Here is a 19,560-nt window from a genome sequence, read left to right as displayed (position 1 = left end):
AGAGGTAGTAGCTCCCCTACCATGAAAGGTATCAAGCATGGGTTGGACAAACACTTGGGAACAATGTTACAAAGAATATCCCATTATTGGTTAGAAAGTCACACTAGGTGATTTTAAACGTTTTACCCTGGGGGTCATGATTTCAGTTCTACTCAGTCACATGGTTGGTATCCATCTATCTTCCACTATAAGTATATCCCTCTGTATCTTCCACTATACCTCAGGCCAATCTTCAGCTTGCATTGTTTCTATTTTTACTTTCTTCAGCCTGCAAGACTGAGTCCTCTTTTTTTTGTTCTCTAGTCCCAAACTATGTCATCTTTCCAAAAGAAGGCAGAGAGCCTGCCTCTATTATCCATATTCAGCAGCCCTCTAATAATCAAACAAACAAACAAACAGTCTTATAGGAGAATGGTATTTTGTACAACCTAGGTACCCCATAAATGTATTCATACATATGAAATACATATAAATATATAAAAATACAAAGAGTTTGGTTGGAGAGGTAATAAAACAAACATACTTCTTTAGAATTTGTGAGTTGTTCTCACTGATAGAAATTTGAAGAAACAAATTACTTGGATGAGATCATTTGAGCCAAACAAGTTTTTCCAGAACTAAAGCGAGGTAAAACAAAACAATAGAATCAGACTTGAACACAGGGAAAAGGCATAAGGAATATTTTTATAGCTAAATATGTTTTCATATCTGTCATTCACCTAGAAGTCTTTCGACCTTCTCACATCTGGATTTTCTAAGAGTTTCTTAACCTCCACACATTTGGAAATTTTCTTAGGGAGCACCAAGCTTTGCTTGACTGCAGACAGAAAAACTGATTTGAAAATACACTAAATGCAGAGTAATTGAGTTATGTAGGTGTTAGTAATACATATAATCAAGTTTGTATGAATCTAGTTTGTTCTATGTAAAGCAAGCAATATTTTATGCAAAGCATTTCCTACTAAGATCATACTTGATAATGACTCCTTTATTTAAATTGTATAAACTTAGTAGCTTCTTATTAATAATAAGTAAATTAATAATTACACTGCTGCCTATCCATTAAAGGTAAAATATAACACCAGAATATCCCACTAGTTCCTGGATGTCTGCCTTTAGCCCCAGAGGGCAGGAGTGGGTAGACCCAAAGCCCGCAAAAAGGGTCAAGAAGAAATATCCTGAGCCCTCATAAGAAGCCTCCTGAATACTTCTAACAACTGTCAGGATATCAGTAGGACCTAGAGTGAATACTGAGCCCTGGAGTCACTCTGCATCTAGCTGCATCTCTTATTATGGCACAGCTGCAACTCAGGGCTCCCAGGGACCTCTTAGAAACTTAAGTCTATTTATTTATTTTTGTTTGTTTAAAAATGTCAATACAGCTAGCAATCAGGGTTCGTGATCAGGGAGCAGGAGAAACCAGAAAAGACAAGTATTAAGTCCAAACTAGAGAAGGTGTTGAGCTTTATAGGTGTTTGTTTACAAATATACAATATATTTTTCACATTTTTCAGGTACAGAAAAACTTGCTTACCTGCTGCTAATGTCTGTCCTGCTCCCGAAGCACTGGTCACACAACCAATTGAATTGCAGAGAGAAATAGTGAAGTTGTATATCTTATAAGGTTTTAGTTCTTTTACAATATAAGACAGTTCTTGGGATTTGGCAGTATACAACACCTTCAAGGCCAAAAAAAAAAAAAAGTCAGATAATAGATAAACAGTGTGAGAAATGTAACTTTGGCAGTCAAGAAACCAGAATCCAGTCATGTTCTATGAATTCAGACAAAGAAATTATTGCCAACCACTATTAGGAAAGGGATTTTTTTTTTTTTGAAGAGTCTCAACAAGCTAGGATTTAATTGATAATTGTACAATCACACTGTTTTATGAGGTAATAATCCAGTTCCTGAGTGGATAAATGAGGAAAGCAAGTTATTGCCTCATAAAGCAGCGTGGTAGTATGGTTATTGTCACCAATGGCAGAGATAAAGGATGGTGACATTGTGATTGTTATCATGAAAGGGCCAAATAAAACCATGGGGCTTGGCCAAAACGAACCCCATGCAGTGATGCCCACACGTCATTTGATGGAACTAGCACAGAAAAATGTCACTATGTTAAATTAATCCCATCATTTTCTTTAAAAATAAAAAGCCACAAAAGAAAAAGGAAAACAAGTAAACACATTACTGAGCATCCACATGAGGTCAATTCTCAATTATCTTTCTTATACAAATAAGCATATGCAGATTAGATCAAACAGTTACATTTCTTCAAATATTGTCTTTATCACACAATTTCAAGGGAGAAAAGCAGATTTGAGCGAAGGAGGCTGAAAGGAACGCCATAGTACATAAACAAATAATTAAACAACTAACACTGAGCCTTGGTCCTATCATTAAAACTAGGAATGATCAAAAGCAACTGTATAAGTTTACTTAGTTTATAGATACAAAAACCACTGGAAATTGTATTCAGAAAAAGAAGTCATTAAAACAAAAAGTATGACACCAAGCATGAGTATAAAACTTTTTTCTAAGGGATACTGATATCATAGCAAATAATCTTCTATATGTATAAATATAGATAGCTGTTAAGGTTCGTAACATTTGAAGTAATTTTCTAGATATTCTCCCTTTAGAAATACAATAAAATTCATTTGGAATATTGCCTAGGCATTTACTTTAAAACTTTATAACCTAAATGAGTAGTTCTAGAAAACAGTGTGAATGGGATATGAACTACATCATTTATATAATATTTTTCAGAAATAAAGGTGATTCCAAAGGTCTAAAAATCTAGGAATAATTTAAAACTTTGGTATTATTTCCTTGCAATTACATTTAGAAATCAGAAAACATCAAAAACCAAATCATGAGTACTTCGTTTTTCTAATTCTGAAATTGTTATTGATTTTATAAAATGTTCTCTTCTGTGCAATGTGATGTAAAATTTTCTAAGAAAAATAAAACTTTGAAATGAGTAAAATGTATTGAGTATTGCTATAAAATTTATCCCATTTAGAACAACTCTGGTTTGGATTAATTTAGATTTTTAGAAAATGAAATTGTTTTCAGGATAAAATACAGCAAAGTGTTTCTTATTTTAAGGAAGATGTGGTAAAAAAAAATACAATGGAATATTATGTAGCCATAAAAAGGGAGGAGATCATGCCATTTCCAACAACATGGATGGACCTAGAGGGTATTATGCTAAGTAAAAGAAGTCACACTTAGAAAGAGACATATGATATGGTTCGCTCATATGTGGAATCTAAAATATGTATTATGTGTAATAGTATTGTATGGTGACAGATGGTAGCTGCATTCGTGGTGAACATAGCATAACATACAGAGAAGTTGAATCACTATGTTGTACACCTGACACTATTGTGACATCACATCAACTATATTCAAATTAAAAAAAATTAATTTGAAAATAAAGTGTTTCCTTTGTAATCTAGGATGTTGAATCATTTGTTTAATAAACTATTCTTCATAGCAAGAACACATAATGACATATAATAAGAAATAGAAAATGTAGATTAATACTAATTTTGATGGGCTTTTACTTCTCTACATATGATTGGTACAAATTACCAGATTTTAAAAGGACATTTACCTTCAAGCTTGTAGCACATAAAATAATCACTCAGATGAGTTTTTTCTCTACCATATATACAGTCATTTTACACATCTTAAAGGATCAATTTAATTGAAAATTTTCTTTGGCACAAATCTTTAAAGAGGTGGAAAGAAATCTGTGGAAGCTTGAAATCCTACACTGATAATATCAACTGTTCTATATATTTCCTTGCCACATTCTTTTTTTTTATGTTAATTTATTTTTGAAAGAGAGACAGAATGTGAGTGGGGGAGAGGCAGAGAGAGAGGGAGACACAGAATTTGAAGCAGGCTCCAGGCTCTGAGCTGTCAGCATAGATCCTAACACAGGGCTTGAACCCACAAACCACAAGATCATGACCTGAACCGAAGTCAGACGCTTAACCAACTGAGCCACCCAGGTGCCCCTTCCTTGCCACATTCTTAGCCAAAATTTCCTTAACAGTTATTTTACAGTAGCTTTCCCTAGAAATTTTGGCTATTTATTTACCAAACTTATAACAAGACACACTCAGGTCAGTGTGGATACAAATTTAACTACTGAAGTGACAATTTTGACTTTGCCACTCTTGATTTCATTTTCGTTAATACACAATGAAGTAGATAGATATTTGTGGGGGAGAGAAAGCGTAAGAGAAGAAAGTGACATATCTACATCTTTCTTCAATTGGGCCACAAAGAAAGGACTTTTAAACAAAGATGCATATCCATAATTTTTGTCATAAAAATGTAATCTTTTACTGCTCCACTGAACTATAAAGTGATCTTTTTAAAGTGTAATGTAGTCTTAGCCCATTAATAAAAATCACTAATAGTAGCTAATATTCGTCAAGCTCTTGAAGTTCCACAGACACCACATAGGTAAGAAGAAATTGTTTTCCTATTTTACGGATGAGTAAGACCTGAAACACAGAGATGTGTGGAGGGCTAGGGATTGCCAGAAATGGGATATAAACAAATTGACTTCCAAGGCTATATTTTTACGAACGGTGTTTTTTACTTAGTTTTGTGTCTTGGAAGAGAATATTATACTGCAAGCAATAGTTGCTTTGAAACTATCTTACAAGGAAAGAACAGTTTACAAAACAAAAGAGTAGCAAAAACAACAAAACATCAAGGATAAATATGGTATGAAATTAAGGACCAAACAAAGCAGTGATGGCTGTAAATTTACCCTAAATCCTGCTATATGCTGGATTGGTAGACTAAGTTGTTTAAGCTAAAAGATTTGTATAAGACTAGGTCTATTTTTGCCACCTGAGACAGTTGCAGATAAGTCAGTACTTATTTCCAGACTAATGAAAAAGTGTAACAAGGAGTCATAAATTATTTATTGACTCTTTTTCTTCTCCTAGTTTTGTGTTGTATACATGCTCGGTCTACTGAAAAGGCTCGAAAATATTGGCAAACCTATTGGCAATGGGTTGAACAGTGTCCCCCACAAATTCTTGTTCACCTAGTACCTCAGAAAGTTATCTTACTTGGAAATATGGTCTTTGCAGATGTAATTAATTAAATCACACGTTTAGGGTGAGCTTTAAATATAAGTCATATATTTATAGGAGAAAGGAGAGGGCTACACAGACACAGAGGAGATAATGACACAGAGAAGACTATGTGACAACATGCTGAGATTGGAGTTTTGTGGCCACCAACACCAGAAACTACCAGAAGCTGGAGGAAGCAAGGAAGGATTCTCATCTAGAGCCACTGGGGGGAAAATGGCCCTGCCAACACTTGGATTTCAGACTGTGGCCTCCACTTAAAAAATAATAAATTTCAGTGCGCCTGGGTGGCTCAGTCAGTTAAGCCTCCAACTTCGATTCAGGTCATGATCTCCCAGTTTGTGGGTTGGAGCCCCACACTGGGCTCTGTGCTGACAGCTCGGAGCCTGGAGCCTGCTTCCGATTCTGTCTCCCTCTCTCTCTGCCCATCCCCCACTCACACTCTGTCTCCATCTCTCTCAAAAAATGAATAAAAAAAAAAAAAAAGAAGAATCAGAGAATCAAGAAGTGGCAGTTATGTTGAAGTCTTGATAAGTATTATGTCCCCCAAAGAATGAGAGACCACGTTTTTGAAAATTAAGGGGTCTGCGCCATCAGTAAAATGTTTGGGGGTGCAGTAGCCTGAGACATGCTAGGACACCTTCCAAAATAAAGGTCAGCTTATTGCCTCTTGCACTTACACTAGTAGGAAGGAAACAGAATGTCTGGCAGGCCTTCTTAGGTTCTGAAGAGAGCATATTCCACATCTGGGAATACTATTCTGACCAAGTTACTGAGTGATATGGAGCGCTGCCAGCTCTGAGTGTGCCCTCAAGCGGAAATGGATTCTTCAGCAGGTCAAGGTCAAGGCTGTTTTGCAAGCAGCCAAGCAACTTGGGACACAAAGTCTATCAGAGCCTGTGGTACTAAAGGTGGCTAGAGTGGGAAAAGATGCTGTGAGACATTTACGGCAAGCTCTCAATAAGAGAATCGCAAGGTAGACTCACAGGATCTGGAGCAAGGGCATATGACACAATGGAAATTAAACACCATTTGCTAGACAGCTTCTAGCGTGCTATTGGGCCTTGGTAAAAGCAGAGAACCTGACTGTGGAACATCCAATGGCCATGAAGCTAGAGTTGCCTCTCATGAGCTGAGTTCTGTCAGACATGCCATCTCTTAAGGCCATTGAAGCCCAACAGAAATTCATCATAAAATGGAAAGGGATATCCATAAATGGAAGGGGGCATAAAAAGAGCCAGGAATTATTATATACTGTGCAAGCAGATTGTTGGGACCCCCATCTTATCGACCATTTGTATAGTGGTAGCTCAATCAATCTCAGCTCATACCTATGACTTGTTGGAGGTCCCTCAAGAGCTGAGAGAGTATAAACATGCGGTTTGGTTCACAGGTGGGTTGCCTTAGTGTGTGGTTGCAAGTGCATGATAGCTGCTCTGTAGCTCCATTCAAGGATGATCCCGAACACCAGTAGCGCACCTTGTCATCGATTTTGTATGAAAAGGGAAGGATCCAAAGGTAGAATACACCTGAACTATATGACAGTGGCTGGGATGTATTAGTCATGGGCATGAGAGAGAAAAGACTAGAAGATCAGGAACCAGGAAGTCTGAGAAAGAAGAGTGTGGATAGGACCATGGGAGAGATAGTTATGTGCGAAGATCCCTTTATATTGTGCTAGTGCTACCAAAGAGCATCTTCCTCAGAAGAGGTGCTAAACAGTCAAGCACACAGAATGACTTGTCCAGTTAACGTCAGCCATCTCTGTCATCGGCCACCCTCATGCTGATAGAATAGACTAATGGAGTACATTGGCCACACCATAAACTGGAGGGAAAGAAGAGCCTCTCACCGCCCCCCCCCCCCCCACCAGGATTGTTATATACATATCAAATGACTTAGTCCATGCACATAATACAGCCTTCATAAGTTAGCTATGATTATTATTCTCATTACTTCTAGCTAGAGGATGAAGTACTAGTAAACAATATGTCACTGTATATCCCAAACCTTCAACATGTTAATACCCTTTGCTATAAGCTGCTATAAGAGTTCCTCAGAATTCTTTTCTCTTCAGGAATATGCAAAATGTACACATAAGACATTCTTATCAATGCTACTTATATTTCCAAAAGAATCAATACAGTATAAATATCAACTGATTGTGGGTTGGCTAAATGCATTATTGTCTGCCCAAATAATGTGATGCTACATAGCTACTGAGAGTCGGCTTCTTACAAGATATATAAGGATATATGTTAAGTGTAAAAAGCAGATTTTATTAAACAACGTTATATCTATTTTGTCTTAATACATGCTTATATTAGAAAAAATAGGTGCTATAAGTATATAGAGCCTTGCACACATAATATCATATCAGGAAACAATGCCCCATTTAAGGAATCTAGAAGAGAGAAATCGGTCACAGAATTCTGCAAACTCAGAAAATATCAAAATGAAGACAATTCAGTTTTGAAAGGACATTAGTTCAAATAACAATACCTGTGACAATGCTGCAGGAACAGATTGTTGAGGTGACTGTTCAGAAATCATATTGATCTTATACCCCATAACTTCTCCTCTTGTTACATTATCTGCCGGCTTCTCCCAGGACACATTGAGGGAGTACGGTGAAAGCGGGGAGACGGAGGGAGGGGTCATGAACTCTGGCACTATCAATGACAACAAGTACAGCAGCCAACAATGAACGCCATTATTTACAGGTTTCGGGAGTAAATTCATACATGTGTTCTAGTTTCTGCCATACCCCTGTTCCTTACATTAACACCCTGATTTTTAAAAATCAAAGGATATACTGGTGTTTATAAAAGCCATTCACTTTTTTTTTTTATGTTTTCTGCAAGGATGTTCTCCATTCTTATTTTACCAGCAAAGGTATTTTCCATTCACAAAATAAAAATCGTATAGGAATTTGCTAACGTTTGTGAAGATAACTAATAGATTTTTTGGAGTGGGGAATCATAGGTCTTATGAAGCATTTGAAAGGAGAAGTCATCAAAACTAAGTCTTAGTCCACAAAGTCCAGAACAACGAAGAGTAACACACTAGAGTTCTAATGGAGAGAAGTATTTCACCCACACTGATACAGCTTGGAGAATATTACTCTTCAGAAAGTGGTAAATCGAAAATGTTCTAAATAACCCCAAAGAAATTTTTTAAGTTTTCAATAAATCTTGATCGAAATGTTCAGAGTACATACACACATACATTCTCCCCCTGCCATCCTTGAGATCTTAATATGGATTTTAAATGTGCTAACCAAAGGTGTATTATCAAAGGACCTCATTGCACGCTCAGGAGCCAGTGACCCATAAGATTATGAGGGTCCAGTATTGCAGTTTCACCCATTACTTTTCATTTCTGACCTTGATTTTCCCCTTCCAGAACGCCATGGCTCATCACTTGTGCTATCATGGCACTATTATTTGTCCAAGATGGCTGGTAGTCATTAAGAGATGCTCAAGCAGAATGCACATTTTATTCATGAAATGATTCCCTTGGACATCAACCTAAAGCTACCCTCATCCTCCCCACAGTCTTAACAGAGCCAATTTAAATCAGGACTTGGGATTTCTTGAATATCCATAGATTCAAAACATAACAAAAGTGTATTTTTTTGGTGAAAGGCTCATGATATTTGAGGTGTTTTTAATGTAAAGAGTAAGGGGGAGGGTTAAAAAATCTCTCATTTGCCATAGTGAAGATATCTTCAGAAAATTGAAAATGTCACACTCCTTTCTTCCCACACTGCCAGCTGCTTGTGAGTACAGTTGCAAATTACGGATTTTGATACCCGGGATTCTATCATTAGGTACCACCTAGTACCTACACTATTTGCTTTGGAGAGAGAAATAAAAACAAAACAGGATTTGTGAAATGGGTAACAGCTATCTCTTTCATTGAATATAAATTGTACTGAATTTGGAGCAAGATAGGATATATGGCCAACCCACTTCAGGAATGGAAACCAATTGCTATTTTTGGCAAACATTCCCAAAAGACTGTAACTACAGTGAAGTTATTTTTCCCTCTTGAAGTAATAGCTCAGGCATTTACTTTTTTTTCCCTAAAACTCACTGCAAGTGCTTTATGACCTTGAGTTATTTATGTAGCCAACCAATATATTAAATTTTTCCTTGGCCTATATAAATTTATAATTCTTGCTTTTCGAAATGTACTTTAGTGCTGTTGACTTTCATTTGGGGCAGCATTTTTATGTGGGAGTCTTAAAAGTAGAATTCAAAACCCTTTTCCTCACCTGATTCTCCTGTTCTTTCTGAAGTCCAGGCAGATGACACACTGCCAGCCATATTCACAGCTGACACTCGAAACCCATACGTGGTATATGGCTCCAAGGCAGTGATGGTTGTAGCTGTCTGAGGAGGTTTTAATGCATTTTCATTGGCCGATTCTCCAAATGGGTGAGGACTGAGCCATCCACTGCTCTGAAAAACTTGACTTTCTGCTGACGTGGCTTGTCCATCAGATCTCAATCTTTTCATGTACAGTTCATATCTTATTATCACTCCTAGAAAAGTGAAACATAGAGCCAAGGAGACTCATCGGACAAAGTGACAGTTTTGGGGGTAGGGTGGGGGTAGGTTAGTTAAAGAGTTCTGCTGGCTTTGCCTTATTCTCCTGACTAGATTACCTGTTCACTCCTTTAATAATCCAGATGATGGGACTTATAAAAGACAACAAGCTGATGGATAGATGAATGTATAAAGTACCGCTAAAAAGCATATTCGTGGAAAAACAAACCAAAAGGGAATGCATAAACACAAAATAGCGATAACTTATTACAGGTAAATCCAATCCTCTGCAGAGTGAAGGGCCATAATTTCTAAGAAGAATTGCTTTGTTTGAGGGAGGGGTGTAATCTGATCACTGCACCTCCAATTTGTATACTTTCAAATTTGGGGATTTTAATTTAATTATCTATTTAACACAGCCCCATTTACATAAATATTAGAACATTCAACTTAATTTCTACATATTCTTATCAAGTAACTCTAAAAGTCCAAGATAAAAGGTTTTGCCATAGTACACACATGAAATTAATTACTAAAAATCTATGAATTTGTGTCTGGCCTATATAACCAAGGGTTCAATTGTATGAAGACAAAAAATTAACTTAATGGAGTCAGCCAGCCTATATACATATTTTTGGTATTATTTTATATCCTTTTCTTGGTTAAAAGAGAAAATTTACTGCTTATGGGTGCCCTGGCTTGTGACACAGTCAAATATAATGCATCTCATAAGTGAGTTTCAAATTAGAAACATCATTTGTGTTGTGACAGATGTCATTAAGAGCAAAGATAATATTAGCCTTTTAAGGGGCAATTTAAATGAATGGAATTTGTTATTAGATTAAAGAAATACACTTGTTCTACTAACTTGTTCTACATAGTCCAAAGAGTGTTTGATATCTTTAGACCTTCTCAATTATTCTATCCTACAGTTACAAAAATGAATACAATTGCCAGACTCTTACTGCACGATTCCAAATGCCTAAATTCTCATTCATGTTTGGCCAAGAAAGGGAGATCTGAGCCTTGCCTTCCTACCATTTGGTTCCACTGGGGGAGACCACTCGACGTGAAGTTCTGTAGAACTGATCTTCCACACTGCAGGTGGATTCAGCCTTCGGGGAGGTGCTTGCGCTGTGATCACTGTAAGGGGTGAGCTGTGTAAACAGCCCCCACTAGTACATGCCTGTACAGAGAAATGGTACTTGGTGAATGGAACCAGATTCCAGACGGTAGCTGCAGTCTCACGACCTTCATAAGGAACACACGGCTGAATGCCACCCAAAGGAGCACAGGACAAAATATATTTTTCTATAGGACCAGAACGATTTGAAGGTGTGGTCCAGGTAAGTGTTACGGAGTCTGAGCCAACAGGAATGATATAACTTAAGTTCAAGTGTCCTTCCGGGACCCCCGGTTTCGTCTTGAAAGTGACAGGTGCACTCTTTGTGGAGCCATGCACGCTGGCGGTCTCGATGTAATAGGAATATGAAGTATATGGTGACAGGTCAGTGTCTAAGAAGTACTGAATATCTGAAATTAAAAAGAAAAAAAAGAAGAAAATAGTTACATGTCACAAATTAGTAAGGAACTATTTGCAACCATTTTCCTATGTACAACCTGCTCTTTTGAGTAAGAATATGGTTCATATATTTAAAACAGAAATAAAGCAAATACTGATTACTTGTATGGTATAAGTGCCTTTTGTAATGAAGGATATTAGAAGGCTTAAGCTCTCATTCTTTATATAATATGGTGTCTTTTTTATAGAAGATATAAGAGGAATTTCTGGCAGTTCTCTGAAACTGAAATAACAGGTTTTTTCTTCTATATGACCTGTTTGCTTGTTAAACAATATTTTGCACCACACGAAGCGTTGGCAAACTGCTACCACAGGCCACATTGGCCACCTGGCCAATAGCATGACTGGAAACTTTCCTGAATTTATGACTCCTAGAAACTGTGAAATTAGAAATGTTTATTGTTGTTTTAAACCACTAACTTTTGCAGACATTTGTAATCAGCAGTGGACAACTTACACAAGAGAAGTCTGGTTTTTTAAAGATTACAAAGATAGGGAGCGGACATGATTAGATGTGTGCCTGGAATCCCATTCTCTAAGGGGACAGGAAGCGTACTGCAGGATTGTGACAATTAAAACATGCCAGGTAGCCACGGAGAAACGTTTACAGGCTCCAGCTCTATTGTTGCAAAGGAGGCAATGAAGGGTAAGTGTGAAACTGAGAGGCAACAGACTGAGGGCTTGTACAAGCATACACTAAAACATATTTTATAAGACCATGGTCCTTACTCAAATTCTTGGGAAGCATTTCCTCAGGAAGCATCTAAAAGTACTGATGTGTCATTTATAATAGGAAATGTTGAAGTATATTAAAGTGGAATTTAATGCATTATAATATTGTAATATTAATGTATTACATTAATAGAATTTTAATATCATGTAATTATTATAAAACATAGTAACGAGGGCCATGTAGCAACATGAGAAAAAAGCATAAAAGGCAATAGTGCATATATGTAAATATTATTATGAAAAATAAACTGGAGTACACACTATTCCAGAAACTTTCCAAAGTGAAGTTAGTCATCATACTAGAATGCTGGAATCGTGATATTAAAAAAATTTCTTTGATGATTTCTTCATCGGATATGACATTTTTATAAGAAAAAGATCTACCCCAGGGGCACCTGGGTGGCTCAGGTCATGATCTCACAGTTTGTGGGTTTGAGCCCCATATTGGGCTCTGTGCTGACAGCTCAGAGCCTGGAGCCTGCTTCAGATTCTCTGCCCCCCCCCCCCGCCCCTCCCCTGCTAATGCTGTCTCTCTCTCTCTCAAAAATAAACATTAAAAATGTTTTTAAAAAAGAAAAAGATCTACCCCAATGACAAAATTACATAGACAAATTATTGTACACTGAGATTCCTCTTTGGAGGCACTAATACTAGTAATAACTAAATGCACTGATGAATTTCTTTCCAAGTACACTTAATATCAAATTTAAAAAATGTGTTCTCATTGATATCTAATTTTTGTCTCCTGTATTAGTGAAACTTTCTATTATAAAATCAAACCAGGGAACTGTTACCTTCTGAGAACCTAAGTAATCTGGGAAAATCCAGACTCATATTCTCCTAATTCCTTATCTTTCTTGCAGTCCAAAACTGAAGTAGGTTCAGGGCAGAGGGGTGTTGGCAATTTTTTAAAAATGTACTGAGCATGCTTAAATGAGGTAGGAGTGGGAGAATATTATGAGATTTCAGGTTTTCCTGGATGTAGAAGAAAGAAAATTAGCCATAATCTCCCATTGTGACATATAATGTGCATATACCCTTCTCACATTTTAGTAGTTTAATAGTTTGATAAATTGTCTGTCTTCGACACTAGACTTAACATTCTGGGAAAGCCAAGATCATGTCCTCCTTACTTGCCACCATTTGTAGCACAGAGTAGAATTTCAATAAATATTTGTTAAATCAATCAGTAAAACTGATGCATAAAATTTACTATGCCTCCACTCTTATGTGGATCCTGAGAAACTTAACAGAAGACCATGGGGTGGGGGGGAAGGGAAAAAAAAAAGGTTAGAGAGGGAGGGAGCCAAAACATAAGAGACTAGAACAAACTGAGGGTTGATGGGGGGTGGGAGGGAGGGGAGGGTGGGTGATGGGCATTGAGGAGGGCACCTGATGGGATGAGCACTGGGTGTTGTATGGAAACCAATTTGACAGTAAATTTCATATTTAAAAAAATTACTATGCCTCTTTAGAAAATGTGATATCCTCCACTGGAAGGATTTGATGAATGACGTTTACTATGTCTCTCCAGAAAAAGTGATATCCTGCACTGGAAAAATGTGCCTGTGATATATTGAGAGTAGTTGCTAAGTAGTGTCATTCTATCAGTTATTCAAATGCCTACTACATTGGTTTTCGATATATTACCTGAACATCATACTTGTTGCTCATAACATAGCATTGTTATTACAATTGAACAATTAAGGAAATTTCTCTATCATAGCCATGGTGCAGCTACTATTACATGTATTTCTGGCATATAATAAATTCAATAAATATTTATTAAATTAAAGTTATGTATATCCCCGATGAGACTGTTTAAAATACTCAAAAAATTTTGAAAAAAGATCATTTAAGGCTAGAAAATGATGGAAAATATTCTACTTAACATGCCAAAAGCCAAAACCTAAAAGGCAAAAATAACTATCAATGCTAAATATTTCAAGAGACTGGCATGTGCTTAAACTGGAAGTTGGAAGACATATAACCTGATGATAATTAAAAAGTTCAGCACGTACGTAATAGTTGTAGCATTTGAGAAATGGGACATAATCTCAATAGATCAAAATTTACAAGAGCAGTCTACATAGTAAGTAATTAGAGTAATGATAGAATTGAGATGGCAACATATATTTGGTTAAAAATATTATATAAACATACAATATGAACTAAATAAAAGGAGTTGAAAGGGTATAAACAGAATTCCCCTTAATTCTGTCATAGCAACAATAAAATAACTCAGGTTAAAAGAACTTATCTCAAGCAGGTTGCACTGCTCACTTAGGAGAAGAATTATCTCTATCTTTAACTCTGAGCTGGGAAAATTGTTCTCCTACCACAAACTTCTGCACATTTGAGGAAACATTCAGAATTCTTCCTTCAGCATGAACTCATGATCTCAGCTGGTACCCACTCTGGATTGAGGTATGTCCTAATACACCACCCATGAAAGCTACCTGGACCAGCTCAGGTTTCCTGAATGTACCTTATTTTCTCCTACACCTGCCCTTCATGCCTTTTCACGTACAATTTCTTCCATGACAATCATTCTTGCTCTACCATAGTACCTGGCTAACCCAGTTCACACATCACTTCCTGACTGCAAAACTTTTAATGGTTCTCAGTCTCCATCTCTGATACCATAGTCAGGGTTACAGTACTTTCTTAATACTCCAAGTCTACTCTAATTCAACATTTAAAATATATTATAATTTTGCTTTACTTTTTATCTCCCCTCTCGATAACGAGAACTATTCCTTCCATCTTTATATTTCTAGTGACTCACACAGTTCCTGATCTGGAGTTAGCACTGAATAAAATTTCATTGAATAAATGAAGGAATGATTTTTCCAAATATTTTTCTAGGAAAGAATATTGAGAGTCTTAGAGAAACAGTTACTTGCCATCATCTCTTCTGTTTTTTTTTCCTCATCCCCTCCCTATATTCTCTGTTTGTCTCTCAGAGTAGCTGAGCTATCTTACCACTTGTTACATTGATCCCTTGATGTAGTGTGGAATAACAAATGATAACGATATTAAAAGTAGAAATGAAATCTCAGGGTTCACTAAGATGTATAGTTGTCTGAAACTCTAAGCTACGTTAATGTCTTTAGGCTATGTAAACAACGGTCAGGTGTTGAAGTATTCGTCTAGTTTCTCTGTGAAAGGATTTTTTTTTTTTTTTTTTTAGAGTAAACATGTAAGGGCTATTTCTCTACTCATGGCATCCCAAATGAGTAATGATTTAACTGTGAAGTTGGGGAGAAGAGGGGGAAACAGAACATGCTTAGATCAGCCCATTGATTTTTCTCTCTCCTAATCTGTCTTCCTGAAGGAGGGAAGGTCTATTCTCCAATCTGACTTTTATCAGTAATGAAGATTATTTTTATTTTTCATTTCCACCTTCCTGACTGCTAGGTCTAGTTTTCTTTAGGTTCCAAATTCAAGTAGGAAAACATAATATGATTTATTGACCACTCCCTAAAACTGCAACACTACTAAATGAGTGCTATTTCCTATGATAGCTGTTCTCTTCACACCTATGACATGGAAAATACCTATAAGCAAACCAGATTGGCGCTACAGGGGAGATAATATTAGGTGCTGATTATGTACAATTCCCACTGTGCTTACTTGACCTCTAGATCTTTCTCTCCTATTTTTGAAAGCTGGTTATGTACAAGCTTATGAAGCTGTAAATTTTGCTTATTTTTGGAAAGTCTGTAACTCAGATACCTTACAATTATTCCACAATAATTAGTGTGCTATTATTAATAATAAATACTTTGCAACCTTTAAAGATAATAATACATCAGTGTGTCATGATCTTAGGTTGGAAATAACTGTCCTAGAGAATCCCATAGTGCATCAGGCAAGCTAAGAAAAGTTTTTATTCTAACAAGGAATTCTATAATGGTCTCAACCAAGTGATCAAACTTTCTCGGAAGACAACACTATTAATTTTCTTTGAAAAGTTCAATGATTCTCCACCTATAATTCCAAATGCCTTTATTTAACCCAAAGATTTGTGTTCATCCGACTGAATATAAGTACTGTTTCCTTTTCATATTACACATGCTATCCACACACTGGAAATAGAGTAATAAACATGAGGGGATTATTAGGATGATACAAAGTTCTGACAGCGTTAACCAATTGTTCTTACTGTTCAAATGCCATCATGCAGATAATTTTCACATCATTAATTATAGTGATTGTCAAGAAATGCCAGAAGTGGCATTTTTTTAGTGAAAAATAAGGTTTTAGGAAATAATACCTTGTTTAATAGGATTATATAAATGTCTGATTAGTGAATGAGTACACACTTATTATGCAAGAAACTGTTATTTGGATTCTATATTAGTACAATCATGAAAAAGAGCCAGAGTGTTATATTCTCATGCAATGGTCTGTAAAACAGATCACAATATGTTACTATAGAAAACATGCCACTGGATTGAAGGGTATAATTGAAGTTTAATTTTATTATTGAATTAAGCTGTATGGAAAATAGGGTGATCCTAATTCACAATTTTCAGCAATAATCCAATCAGTGGTACTGTCATCTTCAAAATTACTTTCAATATTTTTAGAACTCTCTCTCTCTTCTCCTATCACAAAAGTTTAAGTTTAAGGACACCTGGATCATGCTGATATTTGGAAGAAAATAAACATTCTAGTAGCAGGTTTTTGGGATGCTTTGCCAACATGGCAGATGTAGACAGATGTTCATTTCCCTTTGCAATCTGCACCATGAAGTTCAGAGTTTCCATTAACTTCAAAGAAGAGCCGGAGTACTGGAGAAACATTTAGAGTTAATAGAAAGTGCTGGACACAGGAATGTAGGTGTCTGTCAGGCAGAATTAGGTACAAAATGTAACCTACAGAAGTGTACGCCATATAGAAGTTTTAGAGCCAATCACTATGTTAAAACAAGACCGACTCCTAACCATTTTGAAGAAGATTGTGGAACTTCAGTGCACCTACAGAACTTTATGTACTTGTCTAACTAAGTAAGCGAGTTAAGCTAGAATTTGGAAAATTGGACATTAAACAAGGAGAACAAAATGGAAACTTGAATTAGAATCACTGTTCCAATGTTTTTTAAAACGAGTTTCTCAAACTAGCTCATAGCTAACCATGACTAGAGGCAAATATCAGAGAAGACAGAGCTAGCAGCCTGTAAAAATTTCTATTTCTTCATTCTGGCTTTAGGGAAACTGGATCTAAAAGATCTGAGTAGGGGCGCCTGGGTGGCTCAGTTGGTTGAGTGTCCGACTTCGGCTCAGATCACGATCTCATGGTTTGTGGGTTCAAGCCCTGCGTCAGGCTCACTGCTGTCAGCTTGACTGTGCACAGCCCACTCTGGATCCTCTGTGCCCCTCTCTCTCTGACCTCCCCGGCTCATGATCTCTCTCAAAAAATAAATAAAAATAAGAAATAAGAAAAATATAAAACATCTTGGGTAAATATTTTTAATAAGACAATGTGTCCCAATAGTTTGATTTCTAATAGCACCTTTAAAATCTTCATAAAAGTTACAGATGTAAAGATAGTCTTCATGGTTTCCCCCCATTCTGTCTCTTTCAATTTAAGTTCATGTTATTTTCTATCTCTATGGAAATGGCAGCTATGCATAAAATTACATTGTCTGCAAGAACATTAGTACTCTGATCCCACTATTTTAAAAGTCCATTTTTAACCTGAGAATTTTAAAAGCTGAACCCATATAATAGAAATACTTGGTAAATTTTCTGTAATATTATGCCCAGAGAACACTACAGATCAGTTTGTTGTAAGCCTTCCAGTATTTCTACACATTTTTGAATTAAAATATAAATAATAGATTATTTGTAATATCTTTTATTACATCACACAATGCATCATGGACATTTTCCATTCATTAACATGTAAACTAAGGTATCATTTTATAGGCAATCACATCCTAAAATTCACTTAACAATGTACCAGGATTCTACTATGCCATCTATCACAATTTATGGAAAGTTTTTTGAATATCTGAATGTTTCCAATATTTTGCTCTTACAAGTAGTGTATGTTTGAACATATGTTGTATCCATTTATGACTATTAATTTAAGATAAATTTCCTAAAGTAAATTTACTGAGGCAAATGGTATATATTAATTTTTTCGTACAGTTTAACCATTCATCTTGCATGAAAAATTGTACCAATGAACTTACACAGATATTCCAGCAGTTTATGTAAGTTCTAGCTCCTCCATATCCTCATCAATGCTGGATAGGGTAATTATTTTTTCATCTTCGAGAATTTGATAAGCATTAAGGGCTTATCAAATAAGAAGCATCTCATTTTTATTACATTGTTTTGATTACCAGGAGATGGCTACTGAGATTTGTAATTCCATCTCTGTTTGAAACAATTCTCAGCTAGACACAGGAAACCACAACATTTATCCTCAATGTCAAAGATCTTAGCTAACATATCAATTCTCAGAATATTACCTCTTTCTATCACCAAACCTTTAAACTTACTGTATGGGTATTGATCTTCAGTTGTGTAGACTTCAGAACTATCCCTGAATAAACTGTAAGTAAGCCAGTGGGCATTTGGCGAATCAGGTGGACTCCAGGAGAGATTGATAGCAGAAGAACTTTGAACTTGTCCTCTGGGTGGAGGTTGTTGGGATGGAGCTAAATTACAATGGAGAGAGCATTTATGAGCAACGGCAATCAATAAGCACACAAGTAAACTGAAGTAAGATATCCAACAAAAAGGTCTTTCTGATTCAGGATTACTTTATCAAGAAGACATGTGGTTTACCAAGACATTAATAAACAGAGGGTACACCTCATGAATTCTCTAAAACAAAGCTTTTTATCTATGAGCATAAAACAATTTTGTAGGTCAATACAGCTGACATAAACATAGTTGGGGTGGGGGGAACCACAAAAGTTTATATTAAGCACTTATTTTTCTCCTTCCTTCCTTCTTTCTTTTTTCTTTTTTTCTTTTCTTTTGAGAAACTATCCAAGGATGCATAACATTTATTTTCCACTTAATTTAAAAGTTGACATAAATAAGTTACGTTGAAACTTGGAATTTAAGGAGCATAATTTTTGGCTTTTTCAAAGGAAGTTTTCCACTCCACTAAACACATATGCCTCATCCTGCCTCACGGAGCGCAATTTACAAGAAAGAGTAATAGCTGGTAATATAAATACCTATGGATGTCATGGATGTTAAACAGTCTAAATATTAGCAAGAAACAATTTTAATGTATTGTGTGAATATACCCACACCTGGTAGGGTGCAGTGGTTGTTAGGGGTGATATAATTGCTTCCATCAGGCACATAAGAGCATTCATCTCACTGTTTTAGTGATATTTTATATAATGTAAGTATACACCATGAAAACGTTGTCTCCTATTACCGTATATTTTCCTTAGTCTTCCTATTTTCCTTCATTTTCTCCCCACTCCCAGAATAGATAAAGGTAAAAGCAAAAGACAATATCTAACTATTTTTTAAGGACAATCAACCACCAGCTTATTTATCCCCTTCTGGTTTAACAACATGC

General features: G+C 36.2%; 1 protein-coding gene across 3 annotated transcripts in view; it reads right to left on the bottom strand.

Moving 5' to 3' along the window:
* USH2A (usherin) overlaps positions 1–19,560 on the bottom strand; it is a 739,062-nt gene that overhangs the window by 518,820 nt on the left and 200,682 nt on the right. For all 3 annotated transcript variants that reach the window (XM_019465619.2, XM_053908979.1, XM_053908980.1), the window contains exons 16-20: positions 18,515–18,673; positions 10,722–11,216; positions 9,410–9,679; positions 7,633–7,802; positions 1,535–1,679 (exon numbers count right to left, since the gene is read on the bottom strand). In XM_019465619.2, the coding sequence (XP_019321164.2) occupies positions 1,535–1,679; positions 7,633–7,802; positions 9,410–9,679; positions 10,722–11,216; positions 18,515–18,673 (1,239 nt within the window). The remainder of the gene's footprint in view (positions 1–1,534; positions 1,680–7,632; positions 7,803–9,409; positions 9,680–10,721; positions 11,217–18,514; positions 18,674–19,560) is intronic.

The sequence above is a fragment of the Panthera pardus genome, unplaced genomic scaffold, assembly GCF_024362965.1.
Source record: "Panthera pardus isolate Hobbes unplaced genomic scaffold, ASM2436296v1 HiC_scaffold_21, whole genome shotgun sequence".
In the NCBI taxonomy this organism is placed as follows: Eukaryota; Metazoa; Chordata; class Mammalia; order Carnivora; family Felidae; genus Panthera; species Panthera pardus.
Note: the sequence above shows the minus strand (reverse complement) of the source record. Positions and strands in the feature narration are given on the sequence as shown.